The following is a 19,448-nucleotide window of genomic DNA, read 5'->3' as shown; positions in this document are numbered from 1 at the left end:
GAAGGCGGATGTCCACGTCTGTCTGACTGGGACGGCAGGTGCCTGACAGGGACAGCAAGTGTCTGAGGGGGGAGGTGGGTGTCTGTCTGAGGGGGGAAGCAGGTGTCTGATAGCAGAGGTGGGTGTGTGTCTGACAATGGTGGCGACTATCTGTCTGACAGGGACAGCCGGTGTCTGATGGGGGAGGCGGCTGTTCTGTCTGACGGGCCTGCGGGTTTCTGATGGTGGCAGCAGGTGTCTGACGGGGGCTGCAGCTGTCTGAGGGGACAGCCTGAGTCTGACAGGGGAGGTGGGTGTGTGTCAGTGGCAACCGTCTCACGGGGACAGCAGGTGTTGTCTGACAGGGACAGCTGGTGTCTGATGGCGGCAGCAGGTGTCTGTCTGACCAGGTTGGCCAGTGTCTGTCTGATGGGGGAGGTGGGTGTCTGTCTGAGGGGGGAGGAGGGTGTCTAATGCGGGAAGTGGGTGTCTGACAGGGGAGGTGGGTGTCTAATGGAGAAGGTGGGTGTCTGAGGAGGGAGGTGTCTGTCTGAGGAGGGAGGTGGGTGTCTGACAGGGGAGGTGGCTATCTGTCTGAAAGGGACACTGGCGTCCGACGGGGGCTGCGGGTGTCTGACAGGGGCGGCAACTGTCTGTCTGACGGGAGCCTGCGGATGCCTGTCTGAGGGGGCCAGTGTCTGACGGGGAAGGCGGTTGCCCGACCCGAGCGGCGAGCGTCTGTCTGACCCGGTCGACCAGTGCCTCCAAGGCAGTGCCTCCTCACAGGGGAAGCGAAAGTTACCCAGACGGGACCCAAAGGTGTGGGCGGGGCTTAGCCCCGTCTTCCGCTCACGCCCCCGGGCAGGCACTGCGCAGGCGCGGCCGTGCCGGGGACGGGTCCGGTCCCGGAAGTGATCTCACCGCTCTAGTCCAGACCCCGGAAGTGACGTATCCTTCCGAAGCGGTGAGTGCGGGCGTGGGCGCCGCGGCTTGGGGGTGCGGGAGGGCTTCGCGGCCGGGCGTGCAGGAGGCCGGGGCGCGGCCCTGTGAACGCAGCCGGTGCGCTCGGCGCCGGCGAGCCGGGTCCCCGCGCCGCCGCGCAGGTGCGCTGGGACTCCGGCGCAGGTGGCGGGGCAGCCGCATGGAGGCCCGCGCGCGGGTGTGTAAGCGCTGGCGGCGCCCGTTCTGAGGGGCCTTTCGGTGCGCGGAAATAAAGTCTTGTTGCCACGGCAGCCCCGCGGGCCGGCTTGTTTTCGGCGGCGTCGTGCGGGCGAGGCGGGCTTGCTCCCGGCCGGCTCCTTTCGCGCGCGCGGCGGCGGACGCGGAGGGACGCGGCCCGGGGCTGTCACGGTCACTGCGGCCTGTCCTGTGGCCGCGTCTCGGGGGGCAGTTCTGCTGCGCGGGAGTCCAGTTCCGCAGGTGCAGGCGTCCGCGGGCAGGTGTGTTGGAGCGAAGCGGAGCGCGGCTTCCCTCCCCACCCTCCTCGCCTGCACTTCTGCTTCTGGCCCCGGGTGCGGCCCCTCCGGACAGGCCCGCGGGCCTTGCGATCTGACCCGAGTCGTCGCCCGCGCCGCTCTAAAGTGGGCGTGCAGAAAAAAGGGAAGGGTCAGGAGTGAGACGGCACCGTCCCACGACGAAGGCCTGCCTAAAAGGGAACGTGCAGTCCAACAACAGATCGGTGCTTCCACTTGGGGCTGGTGATGGTGGAGTCGTTTGCACCCCTGCGTGGCGGCGGATGCGGAGCGAAGGTTGCGGCTCCTCCCGTGCAGGGACCTCGTAGGGACCTCGGCAGCCCTCCGGCTCCTCCCTCCAGGGCCGGCTCCTGCACCCGAGCAGGGTGGAAGGCGGTCTGCAAAAGCAAACACACTTATCCTCTCCTAGGTTGTTGTAAGGAGTAAATTTTACGATTTCTGTAGAAGGTGTAGGAGAGGTTACTGGCAAATAATAACTTCTGTGGACCAGTAGGACGGAGCTTAACACTTTATAGAACAAAGAAATATTGTCTACAGTGGAGCCCTTGTCGTGTGCTTTCCAGCATTTTTATTTTTTATTATTTATTTACTTTTAAGTAGGTTTACACACCCCACGTGGAGCCCGTTGCAGGGCTTGAACTCACAACCCTCAGATCAAGACTTGAGCTGAGATCAAGAATCAGATGCTTAACCAACTGAGCCACCCAGGAACCCCCTTTCCAGCATTTTTAAAAGCCCCATCCTGTAGTCATGAAGTCCGCTTGACCCTGGACCCTGGGCTTTCGCCACTCTCTGGCCTTCGTATCTGCTGAATGGGCCCAGTAGACGGGCGCTCCCAGGAGGAATTTGAGCTCACTTTTCTGAGTTCCCACCGTATAGACCAGCGCTGTCCAATAGGACTTCTGCAGTAGTGGAAATGTGATACCCAGTATGGGACCCGCTGGCCACAAACCGGGCTTGTGTAACTGAGGGACAGGATTTTTACACTTTCAAATTTTTAGTGAGTTTAAATTTAGTAGCATGTGGCTAGGGGCTGCCTCGCTGGCAGTGCAGCTATGGCATTTGAAGGAAAACAGACCAAACAGCAATGTGAATCCAGGTCAAGCTTGTTTGCTTGGCAGGGGGAGAGTCCTGTCACTCCACCCTGTGTTCGGCCGGCTTTTCCATATACACAGAAGGGCAGGAAGGAGGAAGTACTCCCAGTTGGGTAGGATTCAGAGCTCAGGTCTCTGGCTGGCTCCTTCTGTGCGATAGGTCTCCTCTGGTTTCGTGTCACTGGTGCCCTGTGCCTGGTGTCCATCGCAGCTGGGTGGGCAGCGCGGCTCTGCAGCGGGCTGAGCTGTGGGTGTGCTGATAGCAATGATGGCTGAGTTGTCCTTTCCCTTTACTTGTTTCACACTCCCCTCCTGCCACCTCCTGTCTGATAGCTCAGGCCTCGGGTGAGTCACTTCACCTCATTTGCAGAGTGGGGGAAATAAAAGTACTTCTTTACAGTTACAAGGACCAAATGAGGTAGTCCCTGAAAATACTCAGATCAGCATTTTGCAGGTAATAAGGTAGAGGTCTTGAATGTTTATTGTTAAACTTATTTCTAGATAGCTTCTGTATGCGATGCTCCTTACTGTAAATGAGACTTTTTTTTTTTAAAGATTTTATTTATTTGACAGAGCGTGAGAGAGGGAACACAAGCAGGGGAAGTGGGAGAGGGAGAAGCAGGCCTCCCGCTGAGCAGGAAGCCCGATTCAGGGCTTGATCCCAGGACCCTGAGATCATGACCTGAGCCAAAGGCAGACGCTCAATGACTGAGCCACCCAGCCCCCTCCCCGAGATTGTTTTCTTAATTTCATTTTGTGGTGGTTTGCTGGGAGTGTACAAGAATGTAAATGACTTCTGTGTATTAACTTGTAACCTGCAACCTTGGTTCATCCATTTATTCATTTTAATCATTGTTTTATAGATTTTCCTGGGATTTTCTGTGGAAATAATCATATCTTCTGCCTACTTCCCCCTTTTTTTTTCAATTCTTACTGCAGTGTTTACAAGACCGGATTGCATGAAAGTGGGGAGCATTGCGGTCCTTTCTCCATCTTGGGGTAACAGGTCAGTCTCCAGGTAGTGTGACGGTGTCGGCCTTCTGTGGGTGCCCTGTGTCAGTTTGAAGATGTGCCCGCCTGTTTCTCATCTGCCGCAGCATTTCGTTTTTCTGATCGTGAATGGCTCTTGACTCTTGCCAGGCGTGCGTGATTGCCAGTGGGAGGTGGGGTTGGACCTGCTGAGAAAGCCTGTGTTCCAGGAGTCTTCCTACTAGGCCCTGGCATGGCATGGGCTCAACCAGGGTTGTTGGACTGTGATTTTCTTTGTCAGCAATAACAGGTTTTGGTTTGGGGTCTCACGGGCCTTATACAATGAGTTGGGTAGTGACCTCACTTCCGTTTTCTGAAGAAGTTTCTGTAAGATTGCTGCTATTTTTTTCCTTGAATGCTCTTTAGAATCTACGGGGGAAATAGTGTGAGTCCAGAGTCTTCTTTTGGGGAGTGTTCTCTCATAAGAAGTTTCACTTTTTTAGTAGATACAGGGCTGTTTAGATTTTCTATTTCTTTTTTTTTTTTTTTTTTTTTTAAGATTTTATTTATTTATTCGACAGAGATAGAGACAGCCAGCGAGAGAGGGAAAACACAAGCAGGGGGAGTGGGAGAGGAAGAAGCAGGCTCATAGCGGAAGAGCCTGATGTGGGGCTCGATCCTATAACGCCGGGATCACTCCCTGAGCCGAAGGCAGGTGCTTAACCGCTGTGCCACCCAGGCGCCCCTAGATTTTCTATTTCTTGTGTTTATTTGGTAAGTTGTGTTTTCAAGAAATTTGTCCATTTCACGTAAGTTGTTGAATTTGTTGGCAAAAAGTTGTTCATCGTGTTCTCTTACCCTTTTCACATCTAGAAGGTTTGTTCTGAAAGCCCATTTTAAATTCCTGACATTGGGAATTTGTGTTCACTTTTTCTTCATCAGTCTGACTCGAGGTTTGTCGGCTCTGTGTATCTTTCCAGTGAGTCTTCCGTCTCTGGTTGGTCCTGTTTATTTCTCCTCTTTATTATTTCCTTTCTTCCGCTTTGCTCTTCGCTTTCTGGTCTCCTGATCTCAGCTCCCTGAGTTTAGGTCTTCCTTCCTTCCCAGTGTGAGCACTCAGAGCCCGAGGGTCCCGGGAGCTGTGGCACGTTGTGCTCCCCTCACCGTGCTGTTGAGGGTATTCTCTAGTTTCTTGTTTGAGGTCGTCGTCTACCTACTGGCTTGCTTAGAACAGAGTTGCTTCATTTCCGTGTGGTTGGGGTTTTCTTAGGATCTTGATCCTTACCTCCTGCAGTCCTGTCGTAGTTAGAGGACACTCTCTGGGATGCCCGTCCTCGCACCCGGCAGCGACACGAGCTCCGCACGAATGGGCATAATGTTCTGTCTGTGTCAGCTCCGTACTGTGGGTAAGATTGTTCAGACTTTCTGCATCTTCAGTGCTTTTGGTTGTTTGCTTGTTTGGCTTTCAGCTACTTTCTCATCACTTCCTGAGAGAGCGGCACTGAAATCCCCTCCTGTCCTTGTGGAGTGGTCTGTTTCTCCCTTTAATTCTGTCGGATTTTGCTTGATGTACTTGAAGTGCCCATCGTGCGCATGTGTGGCTGCCGGTCTTCCTGATGCGCTGCCGTCGTGTCGCTCTCAGATGTCTTCCCTGCCTGGTTGGGTTAGACTGCGCTATTGGACTGTTCGTTTTCTGTTTGTCCCGTCTTCAGTGTTCTCTTAACCCGTCCTTCTGAATTGCTGGAGTGGTTTCCAAGCGTCCCCTGGCACCTGTTCCTTGGCTCTCTGGCTGTCTCTGTGTTGCGTGGCGGTGGCTGCTCTAGGGCTTACGGTGCACCCACCCCCCGGGCCTGTCCTCGCCTGCTTAGCGCTGAGACCTCGCCACTTCACGGAAATGGAGGCCGCTCGCACTCACGCAGTCCCTTCAATCCCTCCTGATCTTACATTTTCACGTGTAGGATCTGTGCCTGATTGAAGACCCATTGGGCAGTATTATAAATCATTCTTTCTTGCTATAATCTTACATATTTAAAAACTCTTGGGCCGCCTGGGTGGCTCAGTTGGTTAAGCATCCGACTCTTGATTTTGGCTCAGGTCGTGATCTCAGGGTCATAGGATTGGGCCCCATATCAGGCTCTGCACTCAACGGGGAGTCTGCTTGAGATTCTCTCTCTCCTTCTGCCCCCGTGCATGCTCTCTCTGTCGTAAATAAGTCTTTAGAAAAGTAAACTCTTATGGGGCGCCTGGGTGGCTCAGTCGTTAGGCGTCTTCCTTCGGCTCACATCATGATCTCAGGGTCCTGGGATCAAGTTCCATGTCGGGCTCCCTGCTCAGCAGAGTCTGCTTCTCCCTCTCTCTCTGACCCTCCTCCCTGCTTGTCCCCCAACCCACCCCCTCTCGAAAAAACACTAAAAAATAAAAATAAAAAAATAAACTCTTACAAGGAAAACAGGTAGTCTTGTCATTTACCATTTCCGTTGCTGCCCTCATTTCTCAAGATCTGGGTTTCCCTCTGGTGCCATTTTTCTTCACCTGAAGAACTTTCTTGAGCATTTCTTATAGAGCAGGTAGACTGGTGGTGACGTCTGCTTTTCTACCATCTGAGCTTGTGTTATTTCACCTCCCCTCCTGAAGGGTATTCTCACCAGGTGTGTGATGCTGGGCACAGGGCTCTTTTAGGACTTTAAAGACAGCATTCCGGGATGGCTTAATGCAATGTGGAATCCTGGATCTGGCTCTGGAAAAAAGAAGGAGATGTGAGTGGGAAAACTGGTGAAATTCAAATGCCATCTAGAGTTTAGTGAAGGTATCAAAGCTGATTTTTTAATTTTGACAAACGTACGCAGGTCATGTAAGATGCTGGTATTAGGGGAAACTGGCTAAGAGGTATATGGGAATATCTTTCACCTTTTTTGTAAATCTAAAATCATTCCCGAATAGGGGCTCCTGAGTGGCTCAGTCGGGTAAGCATCTGGCTCTTGGTTTTGGCTCAGGTCATGATCTCGGGGTCTTGAGATCAAGTCCAGCATCGCACTCCACACGCACACATGTGCACCCTCTCTCTCTCTCCCAAAATAAATAAAATCATTCCCAGACAAAAGTGTACTTTAAAAACAGTGCATTTGCAGAAAGATTAACAGGAGGGTATCCCCACAGAGGGGCAACCTGGCATGGCGGTGGGGAGAGAGCACCTGTGTGGAGGAGGGTTTGGCTACTGTGGGGGCTGAGCCAGTAGACAAACACGTCAAAGATGGTGGAAGCCAGGGCTCTGGCAGTCAGAATGGGGTTGTCACGACAGAAAGAGAAAATTAGCATGAATCCTGTGGTGTGGAATTGGGCACATAGGTGTGAACTCATGGTTTTCCAAAGATGCTGCTCTCTAGCTGTGGGTGGACAGGCGTAGCAGTGACTGCGGGGGTGAACGTTGTGTGTGGGTGTGGGTACCTTTGTCTGCTCTCTGGGTCCCCACTGAGCCTGCAAGCGGCGACAGCCCCGGAGGCCAGAGCGTGCCCAGCGTGCAGAGGGGCTTCTGAATCCCATTCTCCACCCAGAGCAGCTAGGGCTTTTTGAGTAAAGGCTGATCTCAGGGTCGCCTGGGGAGAGTACAAAGTGAGCCTGGAACATTTTGCCACAAAGCAGGGAAGTGCTCTGAGATTGATGGGCTGCCTCTGGCCAAACTGGAGACCATTTGAACATCAAAAATAGATAACAGAGTGGGGCTCGTTGAATAAAATAAGCACGAGCCCATGAGAATGAATAAATGGGAAGCTCATGGGGAAGGGGGAAGCCGCAGGGACGCGCCGAGGGCTGCAGCTCGGAGCGCGGCAAGAAGGGACCAAAGGAACCCAGCCCTCTGCAGGGCTTGTGGGACACTCTTGTCTTGAGGGGAGCGGCCGTCAGTCAAATGGGGACACAGACGTGCTGCAAGACGCCTGGCCTGTGGCCTTGTAGGTGTCACGGGCACGAGAGCCAAGGAAAGGCTGAAGAACGTTCCAGGCTAAGGAGGCTGAAGGGCCACGTGGAGGGGCTGTGAGCGTGGTTGGTGGCCTGCTTGCAGAAGTCACCTGGCTCCGTAGGCGACACTCTTGGGCGCAGGGAGCACATGTGGGCTGTTCCGGGGTGGGGCATGGGGAGTCAGGTTGGCAGCTTCCCTGCAGGTGATTTGGGAAGAAGAGAGTCCTTCACTGCATACTCTGGCTTTTCTGTAACTGCGACGGTTTCCAAATGAGAAGCAAGACTTTTTAGTGCCTTGCTAAGAGAAAAATTCCCACAAAGGATGTTTCCCGTCCAGGCAGAGCACAGGATGTGGGATGGGAGGCACACATGAGGGACTTCTAAGGAAAAAGCGAATTCTGTTTTTTCTCCTGTGTTACACACGTGGTGGCTTTATTATGATTTTTTAAAACGTGTACATTTATATTCCTACCTGCAAATACATTTCACATCTAGAAATGGGAGGAAAGCCTACCTAGTTTCCTTTTTTGGGGCACATGTGTGCCCACACAGTGGGGACATCTGAGAGTGGGTGGGTATCAGGCGCTCACAGCAAAGGGAGAAGGGGTGTCACCCCCCGGAGGGCCAGGTCCCAGACCGCCTCCCGTCTGCCCTTGGCGCCTACAGGAAGCGTAGCCGTTACGGGCTGTTGAATGAACAGGTAACGGTATGACAGCTCCTAGTTAAGGAGAAGTGGCTCATGTTGACTCAGCGTGCATGTGGGCGACCTGTTCATGGGGATGAGCTGGCCCTGTCCTCCCAGCCCTGTCCCTTTGATGGACGTGCAGAGGGGGGCCGCACACGGAAGGGTGCCCCCGGCTCACACTGGGGACGAGAGGCAAAGGGGACACCACCACCACACTCCATACGCAGTATTCTCACCGCCTTCCATTTGGACTAGTTTTAAATGGCACAAACTAACCCACCAACACTTGAGTAATTGGGTGTTTTATTTTTAAGAACTTTTTATTTGAGGCTCAGATTTTCTTGTTAATGTTTTTGTTGATCAGATATTTGAAAACCCACAGAAGAGCATACATCCAGCGTTAGAGGAATTTTAGCGGTTTAGATTTTCTGTTCGCACATCTTGCTCCCAGGTGACACGGAGGCTGATGAGGGCGGGTGAGCCTTGCTGGCTCGGAGCTGGAAGTGGTGAGCAACGGAGTTCCTCGTCCGCAGTCTGTCTGTCTTTCAGCGTCACAGCTGGGGACGGTGCTGTGCACAGGCCCTGTCCTGCAGTTTCTGTTTGGCTGCAGGTTTAAACCAAGTGTCTGATTTTGCCTATTTGGTTTTTGTTAGGGAGCCATGGTGCCTTCGAGGCTTCTCTCCGTAGGACCTCGGACTGTGCTTGGGATCGTGGGGCGCTGGACTCGGGTCTGGCTGTGGCCTGCTTCTCCCAGGCTGTGCTCAGCCAGCTGTGCGGACCGCGCCAAGTACCAGGAACCCCCCAGGAAAAAACTGCTCTCCGAGAAAAAACTGGTGAGGTTTCTGACCTTGAAGGACACCTGTCCACATTTCCGCCTCAGAAGGCACAGGGTGTTGTTTTGAACAGTACTCTGTTCATTCATTCTGAGTGTGTGATGGAAGGGACATGTGTAGCTTCCTCAAAGCAATGGAATGGGACGAGGGCCCGTGTGCACTGAGCCCCCAGAGCTTGTGACCCCTGCAAAGACCAGGGAGGGCACCGTGGGTGCACCAGAAGCACCAACCTCGTTCCTTCCCTTCAGCTGGAACAGTGCGTGGGCTGGGTACATTCTTAAGTATTTATGAATATTTGTTAATTTAAACATCCAGGGAGGGGAGGGGCTAGGCCTTTAATTTCATAGTTCTTTTAGCCTTACTTGGTTTTTGTTCTGTTTATCAAAACCTTGTATTGAAAACATGAATGATCTTTGATTAAATTCAAGAAAATAAGTGTTTATGACCCACTTCACTTTCTCCTAAATGGGAAAGGGGGGTATCCAGATAAACATTATCAGGGCAAACAGTGTCTCCCTGTGGACACATCACTGCTCATTGCAACGGTGTTTGCCAGCCACACAGCTTAGTGTTCCATGGGGGTCTTGTCTCCCCCAAAGGGTAAAAATTTAATCCAAGTTTTTCCTTCCCTAGGATGCTCAGCAGTTGTGCTTTTTTCCCATCAGGCTAATGTCTATGGTGTTGGCATATAGCAAAATTAGACATTGAGTTTTTGAAATAGTAATTCATGGTTTTTCCATGTGGTGGTGCCAGAGAATCTTGAAATACTTATGTATTTAAAAAGAAAAAAAGATCTGCTCATGGAGTAGTGGATAGAAATGCAGCCGCACTGGGTCCTGCCAGAGGAGCTGCCCATGCCCACACGTGCGGCAGGTGGGCGGGCTCCTTGGTAGCGGTCGCACCCCGGCCCCTGGAACCCTGGCGCCTCGGAGAGCTGACTTCTTGGACAATGAGCTCATGTTTATTAAATGTGAACCTAGTTAGTCAGTCCTTATTCTATAGCTAGAAGTGTGCCTCCCTGAGGGGCCCCGAGAGCAACTTCCTCCGAGACCAGGAGCTCTGTCTGCACTGCTGTTGTGAACACAGCCCTCTTCAGTCGGTTCCCGAGTCGGGAGCTGAGAGCCCACCAAGGACTCCCGTTCATTATTGCATCTTCCCAGGAGCGAAGACCGGGTATTTCAGTAACGTGTTTCTATTTGAGAAAAGATGGAAAGATGCTTTATTTAAGGAGCGTTTCCTAAACAGCTCCTGTTTTCTTTAGGTTGCCTTTCTTATCCAAGCATGTGTTCCACACTGACCACTTTTCACGTCCAGCTTGTTGACTGATGTTTGCCTACAAATAGTAGTGACTTGTGGGAACTCTTTCTTACACTTGCATCGTAGGCGAGATTAGCAATTTCATATCATTAACTTCTCGTTTTAAAACCTGTCCTAGATACAGAGGTACGTTTCAGAGGGCTGCTTGGTCCCTGAACGGACTGCAGCGCGGGTAACGACCAGGCTTGCTGTGCTCTCTGCAGAAGAGGCATTTTGTGGACCATCGCCGAGTACTTGTCTGCGGGGGCCGTGGAGGCGACGGGGTGAGCTGCTTCCACAGTGAGCCCCGGAAGGAGTTCGGAGGCCCCGACGGTGGTGACGGAGGCAGCGGTGGCCACGTCATCCTCAGAGGCATGTGCTGTGAGGGGCCACAGGGGGAGGAGTGCTGTGTCTGCTTGCCTTTGGGGCAGGGGCTTTCCCTCTTCTCATCCTCATGGGAATTTGAATTCAAAAATCAATGGATGGACATCATTTTTATTAAATTGTGTGGATGTTCACATTTAAATAACGCCCCTAAACCAACTTCAGTGGTGGGTTTTGTTCAATTTCGGAACACAAGCTCGTTTACGCTCAGAGACTCTAGCGTTCTCGGCTGGGGTGCAAAGGGCGGGTCTGTGTCACTCTCCCTGCGCGCTGGGGCACGAGTGCTGGGTAAACGCACAAACGTAGTCAGCAGTCACGACACGAGAAAGTAGAACTACTGTTACACTGATGATGACATTGTGGGTAAGTTTGACTTTTTCAGAAATTGTATTTTCTTAAAATGAGAATTTTGCTTTCTAAAAAATCACATTGCCAGTTGAGTCACTTGTGCTGTGACTTAACGCCGTGTTTCCCTGTGTGCTCCCCATGTCCTTAAATGGACAGAGCACAGACGGTTCTGCTTTTAACCCAAAGAAGGTGAAGGTCCTTGCTCTAACTCGTAGCTGACCAGCAAGTCAAGTCGCTGTCCTCAGTGCTGTCGCGGTACCAGGGTGCCCACGGAGAGGCCGGCGGCAGGAAGAACTGCTCTGGGCGCAGCGGCACCCTCCTCTACGTCCGGGTGAGCCGAAGGCTGCAGAGCCCACCCATGCCTGTTTCCCAGGGCCCCCCTGGCTTGGCCATGCAGCCGCCCTCCGTGAAGCAAAGCCCCGGGGGGACACTTGGGCCTCCTTTTATCCTGTGTGCATGTATGACCTGTTCAAAAATCATGAAATAATTGTATTTAAAAAGTGGGACCCCAGGGGCCCACTGTTCCTGAGTCCTAACCCTCCCAGGGCATCTCTGGAAGTGGAGACTACTCCTCTCAGATTATCCAAGTATTTTCCAAATGCTTCCATCCACCCTCATGTTTGAAAAACACTATTTGAAAAAGCCATTGATGCAGTTTGCAGGGGGTGTCAGAGCCCCATAAAGTCCCTTTGAAGGCTGGGACCTTTTTCCTGGTGCTTCGTGGGTCTGTGAAGGGGGAGCCTAGTGGTGCCCCCTCCCCTCTGCTACGTGCCCTTCTTCCAGACATGGATACAAGCAAGAACTGGGTCCACTCCGCTCCACATGTCTACTCTCCTATAAGCACTTTATTATTTTCAGGTCCCTGTGGGCACATTAGTGAAGGAGGGAAAGGAAGTCGTGGCTGACCTGTCGTGCCCAGGCGATGAGTACATCGCTGCTCTGGGCGGGGCAGGAGGAAAAGGTAACCGCTTTTTCCTGGCCAATGATAACCGCGCACCTGTGACTTGCACCCCCGGAGAGCCCGGTCAGCAGCGTGTCCTCTTCCTGGAGCTCAAGACAGTGGCCCACGCTGGGATGGTGGGTATCATTGGAGGGGGAGGAAGTGGCATTTTTACAGCAGAGCTAAAGGAAATACAGCCCTGGTGCTGGAGCGTGCCCGGACATGAGCAATAGCTTGGCGGCACCGCTCCTCCCAGGGAGGCCCCTGCGTGCGCACTCGGGAGCCCATGCTCTCACGTGTCGCTGCTCCCCGACCTCAGCCAGACACAGGCGCCCTGAGGTGACAAGGCGTGTTCAACTTTCCTCCAGGTTGGGTTCCCCAATGCAGGGAAGTCCTCGCTTCTCCGGGCCATTTCGAACGCAAGACCTGCTGTGGCTTCCTACCCGTTCACCACCTTAAAGCCCCACGTTGGGATTGTTCACTGTGAGGACCACCAGCAGATAGCAGGTAGAACTTCCAAGGCCGGCCTGAGACGGCGTCAGAACAGGAATTACATGACTGTCGCAGAGCTTCCTGAACCCAAAAGGGAGCATTATCTTTCCTCATTTAAACAGTTGTAGTTTTCTATCAAAATTAGGTTCTAGACGCGCTCCCCGCCCCAGGCCTCTTGTTGGCTGGGTTCAGGAACCGATGATTCAAACCTGAGAAGTCCTGCCTCCTCTGGTCTTCTCCCTCTCCCAGCCTCCGTCGTGGGGACGACATGTGACTTGAAAAGCTTCCCTGTACCATTTTGAGAGAAGAAAACTTTTTCCAGAAGATAATGTACCCATTAAAAATAGTAAGCCTGCTGCTGATGCAACTCGTATAGCGCTTTATATTTGCAGAGTATTCTGTAATAATTTCCATCAGTAATCCAATCCTTAAGTTTACAGGAAGTCATTTTCCCCTTTTGTGAATCATTTTTAAAGCCAGAGGCCGGCCTGTGTTAAATACTCCTCATTAGGCCGGCCGGCCAGCAAGCCCGTCACCCACACCCTTCAGAACCTCTGCAGAGCCGAGAGCAGAAGTGCCTGGGGTGGCGGGTGGCCTGACGGCATGCCTTCCAAGGCGCTCCTTGCAAGTCTCGGGGCTCGGCACACGTGGCCCACAGGGAGCCAGGCCTGCCCTCCCAGCCCCTCTGCTCTGTCTCCCCTGCAGTGGCTGACATCCCAGGCATCGTCCGGGGCGCACACCAGAACCGGGGCCTGGGGAGCACCTTCCTCAGGCACATCGAGCGCTGCCGCTTCCTCTTGTTCATCGTGGATCTTTCAGAGCCAGAGCCGTGGACTCAGGTGGAGGACCTGAAGTCCGAGCTGGAGAAGTACGAAGCCGGCCTGTCCGAACGACCCCACGTGATCGTAGCGAATAAGATCGACCTCCCTCAGGCCAGAGCCGCTCTGCCCCCGCTGCGGGCCCGCCTGGGCCGGAGCGTCATCGCGCTGTCGGCGGCAACCGGGGAGAACTTGGAGGAGCTGCTGCTGCACCTGCAGGAGCTCCACGGCCAGCACGTGGCGGCCGAGCTCAGGTGGTAGCAGCGGGCCGCCCCCCAAGGATGACGACCCGAACGTCCCCGGCTCTGGGCAGAGACGAGAAAGCAGCCTTGAAGAATCGGCAGCGTGGCCACTCTGCCTCCTGCCGTCTGGCGCTCGCCCTCCAGCCGCCGAGCCGGGACCTTGGACGTGCGTGCCTCCTGACCAGCTGCTCCCCGGTAGCTCCGCATCCGCCAGCATGCTAATGGGCTGAGGTGGGCTCCCCACCCTTCACGAGCACCCCTGATGGGCCAGGACCCCGCGGCCATCAGATGTGCTGAGCCGCCCGACTTGGGTGAGCCACGTCGGAATCTGCGCTTGGGACCCCGAGCGGGAGGCACAGACTCCGGAGCGCTGACATTGTCACCTTCAGCAGCAGCCACGGTCCCAGAGGCTGGCCCACCCTACGGAGGGGACATGAGGGCGTGGGGACAGGGAGCGTTCACAGCTGCAAGGCTCTTCTCAGATGTCCCCGTCTGAGAAACGCAGTAGGGGCGATGCCTCCCCTATTGTTCCCAGACTGTGCTGCGCCCCGCGGGAGCCGTTTGCTTCACGACTGAATGCACCCAATATCCGACCCGGGCCTCGCTGTTTCTGACTCCGGCAGCATGCGGGTTATTAACTGAGGGTGCAGACTTGTGCCCCCACGTAAAGTCTGAGGCTTCGGGCATGTCCCTGGGGGCCCTTAAGGGATGAAGCGGTTGGGGACCAGGAGTCATCAGGGGAAGGGTCCCTGGGGCCTTTGGGGATTCGCCCCGGGGTCCTGGCCGCGGGCGCCGGGGCGCTGGGGGCCAGGCCTGCCTCAGACGGAAGCCTCGCGCCTGAGCTTTCAGGAGCAATTCTGTTTTGATCTGCCATCAAGTCTGCAGCTGGAACAAGAGTCCTTTGCCTGAAGCTTTATTTTAATGTCTTATAATTTCCGAGGTCCTTGTGTTCTGGAAACCAGAGATGGGTTTTGCAATCTCTTTGCTCTCTCTGGGGCCACCACAAAGGGTTTTGTGCAGCTGCGTTAATGATCGTGGCCTTTCATCTCTGGCTGGGCCCCCGCATGGGTGCTGTGTGCAGGGGCGACACCGGGGGCCTCCCTGCGTCTGTCTTGCGCTCGCCTGTGCAGCCTCAGGACCTGACCCAGCAGAGACGCTGGTAAATATTTATGGAGTGAAGAAAGGTGTGTACACGTTGTTTCTTTTAGTAAAAGGCACGTGGCTGGCGGGAAGACTCGCTCAGCGGCAGAGGCCCCCGTGCCGCCTCCCCTCCCCTCCAGCCCCACCGCGGCTGCTGCTCCAGCCCTGTCCCCAGGCACCACCTGGGCCTCCACGCTGTTCAGCCTTTGCTTCGTGTATCGATTTGGGGCACCCCCTGCTGACACCGCTCCGTGGGTCAGGGACTCCGCGCGCTCGCCACCACGCTGACTGTGGGGACCCGCACGTCAGGCAGTAGGGCAGGTGCTGTGGCGTGTGGTGCACTTTCTCTTGTCCAGCCCCTCACTTTTCTTGGAGCCGACTTCTTCCCTGGGTCTACTTGCCTCGGCTTCTCTCCACTCCTGGATATTTGTTTCTGTCCCGACGTCTGTCCCTCCCTGTTGGTTCCATCTCGCAGACGCTTCAGCTCCAGTGGGCGTTTCCTCCCCTGTGCCCTCCAGTCTCCCGTGCCCATGTGGCCCATGCAGCCTGCTCCCCGGTGTCTCCCCCTTGCTTTACTCCCTGCTGTTGAGGTGGCTGTCACCTGGTTCCTCATGGCCTTTCTGGAAGCGGGTCTGAAGATGGGGGCCTGAGCTGCACGATGCATTTCCCTAAGGCCTGGCACCCCCATCTCCAGAGCTCCTGCACCCACTTGCTCCAGGAACAAACCTCCAGGCTCCTGCACGGCTCCTGAGGGTGCACGGGGTGCCTGGGGTGCATTCAGCCCCGCCCTTGGCCCTGTCCCCACCCCACCCGAGAGGTTCGCCCTGCCCTGGTGGCCTCCCTTTGTCTTTGTAGAGGCTCAGCCCCTCCTTGTGCCTTTCCTAGCGTGCTGGTAGGGCTCCCAGTAGGAGTGGCTGCACCCCCGTTTCCAGGTGCAGTCAAGCCCTGGCAAAATGGGCGTGCCGCCCACCCTGAGCTGGAAAGAGAACGTGAAAGCACGTGTGAATATGGCAGCAAGCAGAAGGCCGGACAACACGGTTGTGTGACCGCAGATGACCCCAGCTCTGCTGCCTGGCCTGCCCTGTCCTGTGAAAGGTGGGGTCCGTCCCTGCCATCAGCTTGGGCTGACCCGCAGAATGTGGGAACTGGGCCCTCTCAACCCTGCCAGCGCCCTGCATGTGACCAAGCCCGTGCTGGCGGGCAACAGGCACCACTGAGGCAAAAAACAAGCCACCCACGGCCCGCATTCATGGGCCTGAGCCACACACTGGTTGCTTCACGCCGGGAACGTGGAGTGGCTTGTGGGACTGGAGTGCACACTGGTGTGTTGCTTGGGTGCAGAACAAGCCATCCGTGGGGCTTCTCCGTCCAGGTGCCTCGAGATGCTGATCTCGGGGGCGGGGGGGCTTCTGCTCAGGTCTGGAGCCCCCGGCGCACCTGGCTCGGCCATAGTGGGATAACGGCCCGTGGGCTCCGTGGCAGGCAGCCCAGATGCGGTGGGGCCTGGAGCAGAGCTGCTGCTCCACCCAGACACGAGCACCCTCCTCAGAGGCCCCGGCGCCATCCCGGGAACGGGCTGGGGGCACTGTGTCTGCTTGAAACTGTTCGTCCGCTCAGGTTGCCATGATGAAGGCCACACACTGGGGGGCTCGAAACAACAGGACCTCATGGTGTCTCAGCTCTGGAAGCCGGAAGCCCCACATCGAGGTGTGGGCAGGGCTGTGCCGCCTCTGGAGGCTTAGGGTCGAAACCTCTGGCTGCCCAGCTCCCAGGGGTCCCAGGCCAGGATCCCTCCAGTCTGCCTCCGTGGTCCCGTGGCTCCTCCTCTGTGTGTTTGTGTCCACTCATCTTACAAGGACACCAGTCATTGGACTTAAGGCCCATGCTAAGCCAGGATGACCTCATTTTGAGATCTTTAATTCCATCTGCAAAGACCCTATTTCCAAATATGGTCCTATCCTGAGGTTCCTGTGTATGGGAGTTGGGGAGGGGGTGGTGCCAGTTACACCAGTAGAGCACCCTTTTTTTTTTTTTTTTTTAAGGTTTTATTTATTGATTTGACAGAGAGAGACAGCCAGACAGAGAGGGAACACAAGCAGGGGGAGTGGGAGAGGAAGAAGCAGGCTTCCAGCGAAGGAGCCTGATGTGGGGGCTCGATCCCATAATGCCGGGATCACACCCTGAGCCGAAGGCAGACGCTTAACGACTGCGCCACCCAGGAGCCCCCATTCTGAGGTTTTGTACGTTTCATGTGCCCAGGTCCCTTCCTCTTCCCCGCACATCAAGGATCCTCCCTCCAGCCCCGCTCGGCCCCCCTCCGCCTCAGAGCAAAGCCACCACCCTCCCCTGGCCCGGCCACACTAAGAACAGCCCTGATGCTGGCTGTCGTGGTGCTGCGCCCTGCGATCCCAACGCCCTTCCCCAGATAAACATCCTTCACGAAACCGGGGAGGCCTTCCATCCACCTGACCAAAGCCAGCCCTCCCACATGGGGCCCACCATGGGCCTTGCCAGTGTGTCTCCGCTTGTGTGGCCGCCTGGCGTTGTGCAGCCACTCCTGCCCCCACGTAGCTTGCTTGACAACAGATACATCTTTGGTCTGGGCTGCGTCTCACGGCTGGGCCGGCGCCAGCGCCCAGGGGCACGAGGGCACAGATGCTGGGCGGACGTTAGTTCAGGTAGACACACGTGCACGTGTCGGGGCCTGCGACTGAAGACGACCGAGTGGAAAGCCCTGCCCAGGGACATGTGGCACCCTGCACCCAAGGCCCCTTGCAGGGTTGCACTTCGATGGCGCTCCTGAAGCCCCGTGGAGGTGGGGCCTGGCCGCTGGTGCTCAGGGCTCTAAGGCTGGCACTGGGCCCTGGTGACAGCTGTCCTGCCTCGACTGTGGCCTCACAAATCTACACAGGTGGTAAGATCCCCAAGAACTGAATGTTTAACGGGTGACAGACTTCAGTTTGGGAAAATGAAGAAGCTGTGGGGGCGCCTGGGTGGCTCAGTCGTTAAGTGTCTGCCTTCAGCTCAGGGCGTGATCCCAAAGTCCTGGGATCGAGCCCCACATCGGGCTCCCTGCTGGGAGCCTGCTTCTTCCTCTCCCACTCCCCCTGCTGTGTTCCCTCTCTCGCTGGCTGTGTTTCTCTCTCTGTCAAATAAATAAATAAAAATCTTTAAAAAAAAAAAGTTGTGGAGCTGGTTGGCAGTGACGGGTGCACGACGTGAGTGTGCTTGGTGTCACCGAACCGCACGCCTAGAAATTGGTAAAAGGGTCCGTTTGATGCGTATTTGACCACAGTAACAGAATTAACTCAGCCCCACCCCCCCACAGGCGTCACTGCACACTCACACGCACGTGAGTGCAGGTGACGGGAGTCTGAGCATGGATCGCAGCGTGCCCACGTCCTGGTGTGGTCCCACCCGGCCGCTCTGCACAGCGCTCGCGGGGAGACCGGTTGAAGGGCATGTGTGATCTCTGCGTTGGTTCTGCAGTTGCATATGAATCCGCAGCAACCTCAAAAGGGAAAGAAAAACAGAAAGGACTGGAAAAGCCACTGCTCTCAGCCCAACTCTGTGGAGACCACAGGATCAGACCTGCGTTGTCCCCTCTGTGTATCTGGGAATCTGGGACTGTCACCATGCCTGGCACGCCTGATAAATGCTTGTTAAAAGCAGACGCACGTAAGGTTAAAAGAAGACATAACGAATCAGTTCGCAGCCCGCACACCCCTTGGCGCCAGGCTTCTGCAGGGAATGTCCTTCCCGAATCCAGGACGCCTGCACGCACACCGTGAGGGTAAATGGGTCCATGCAGGGGGTCCTCTGGGCACGCCCCCGTCCGCTGCCGACGGCGTTCATATTCTCATTACTGCCACGTGGGCTCAGATGGTCAGTGCCACCCAAGGCTGCTTCTGGAAGAGCTGTATCGAGAAAGCTGGATGGGACAGGGCCCCCTGGCCACCTGGCCCGGTGTTCGCAGTGCCACACAGGCTTAGGGGAGTCACAGTGACCTTGCCCACACGGTACCTTGTGATCCCACAATCCACAGGCCCCCAAACTCACAGGGCACAGCCAGGGCTGCCTGGGGGCCACGGGGGCCACAGATGGGGTGCTTGGGTAGTCTCCGGCTTGTGATCACTTGGTTCCTTAGAGAGAAAGTCTTTGCAAAAAATCGATGGGTACCAATATTTCCCCCAGGGCCAGGAAATCACTGATTTCTACCTTGGCCATGGTCTGTTACTGTACCCATGGCTCTCGGCCCTGGGGGTGCAGTAACGCCCCTGCTGGAGGCGGAGGGGAGGGGGTTGTGTTATCCCCACTGCCAACCCGGGTTCCCTCATCTGTGCAGTGGGGACAGTAAGGCCCAGGACAGCAGGGTCACCACTGGCCTGGCCTGGGGGTGTTAAGCTTGTTCATTTCAGGCCCACCCAGGGTAATCCAGGGAGCACATCCAGGGGTCCAGCCCCCCCAACCCAACCACCCAGTCCTTTCCATAGAGCTGCGTGGCTCCCTAGAGCCGAACTCTCCCCTACATCCCCTCCCCCACTGTGTCCGTGAGAAGGACAGGCAGGGCTGCCAGATGTGATTTGAATTTCAGATCTGCAACAAAGAACTCCGTACACTACCATGAAAGCGTTGTTTGTTGCGAATCTGAAATCCAGATAACAGGACTCCTGCCTTTTATCTGTCTGCCCCAAGTGAAGGGGTGTGGCAAGGGGGGGAGGCCTGGAGGGAGGGCTGAAGGGCTGAAGGGCTGGGCCAGGCCAGGCCAGGGAGAGGATGGCCCAGGGCTGCAGGGGAGCAGG

The 19,448-nt window shown here is 55.5% G+C and overlaps 1 protein-coding gene across 5 annotated transcripts; it reads left to right on the top strand.

The window, feature by feature from the left end:
- The first annotated feature begins 895 nt into the window (after positions 1-895).
- On the top strand, positions 896-14,689 carry MTG2 (mitochondrial ribosome associated GTPase 2). Of its 5 annotated transcripts, none has more exons than XM_044385914.3 (8): positions 907-943; positions 3,485-3,551; positions 8,807-8,986; positions 10,507-10,654; positions 11,230-11,345; positions 11,873-12,091; positions 12,323-12,461; positions 13,152-14,689. In XM_044385914.3, the coding sequence occupies exons 3-8, from the start codon at positions 8,813-8,815 to the stop codon at positions 13,523-13,525; spliced, it is 1,170 nt and encodes a 389-aa protein (XP_044241849.2). In that variant the 5' UTR covers positions 907-943; positions 3,485-3,551; positions 8,807-8,812; the 3' UTR covers positions 13,526-14,689. The 5 variants fall into 5 exon arrangements, with proteins under 5 accessions (XP_026359640.2, XP_044241849.2, XP_044241850.2 ...); XM_044385915.3 differs by lacking the exon at positions 907-943 and adding an exon at positions 1,016-1,138; XM_026503855.4 differs by lacking the exon at positions 3,485-3,551 and having other exon boundaries at positions 896-943.
- Positions 14,690-19,448: the final 4,759 nt, after the last annotated feature.

This window comes from Ursus arctos, unplaced genomic scaffold (assembly GCF_023065955.2).
Source record: "Ursus arctos isolate Adak ecotype North America unplaced genomic scaffold, UrsArc2.0 scaffold_16, whole genome shotgun sequence".
NCBI lineage: Eukaryota > Metazoa > Chordata > Mammalia > Carnivora > Ursidae > Ursus > Ursus arctos.
This window is presented reverse-complemented; position numbering and strand designations above follow the sequence as displayed.

Coding starts and splice junctions, on each gene's coding strand:
- MTG2 (XM_026503855.4), top strand. CDS start 8,813: ATGGTGCCTTCGAGGCTTCTCTCCGTAGGACCTCGGACTGTGCTTGGG. Junction 8,987..10,506: donor TGCTCTCCGAGAAAAAACTG/GTGAGGTTTCTG, acceptor TGCTCTCTGCAG/AAGAGGCATTTTGTGGACCA. Junction 10,655..11,229: donor TGGCCACGTCATCCTCAGAG/GCATGTGCTGTG, acceptor TCTAACTCGTAG/CTGACCAGCAAGTCAAGTCG.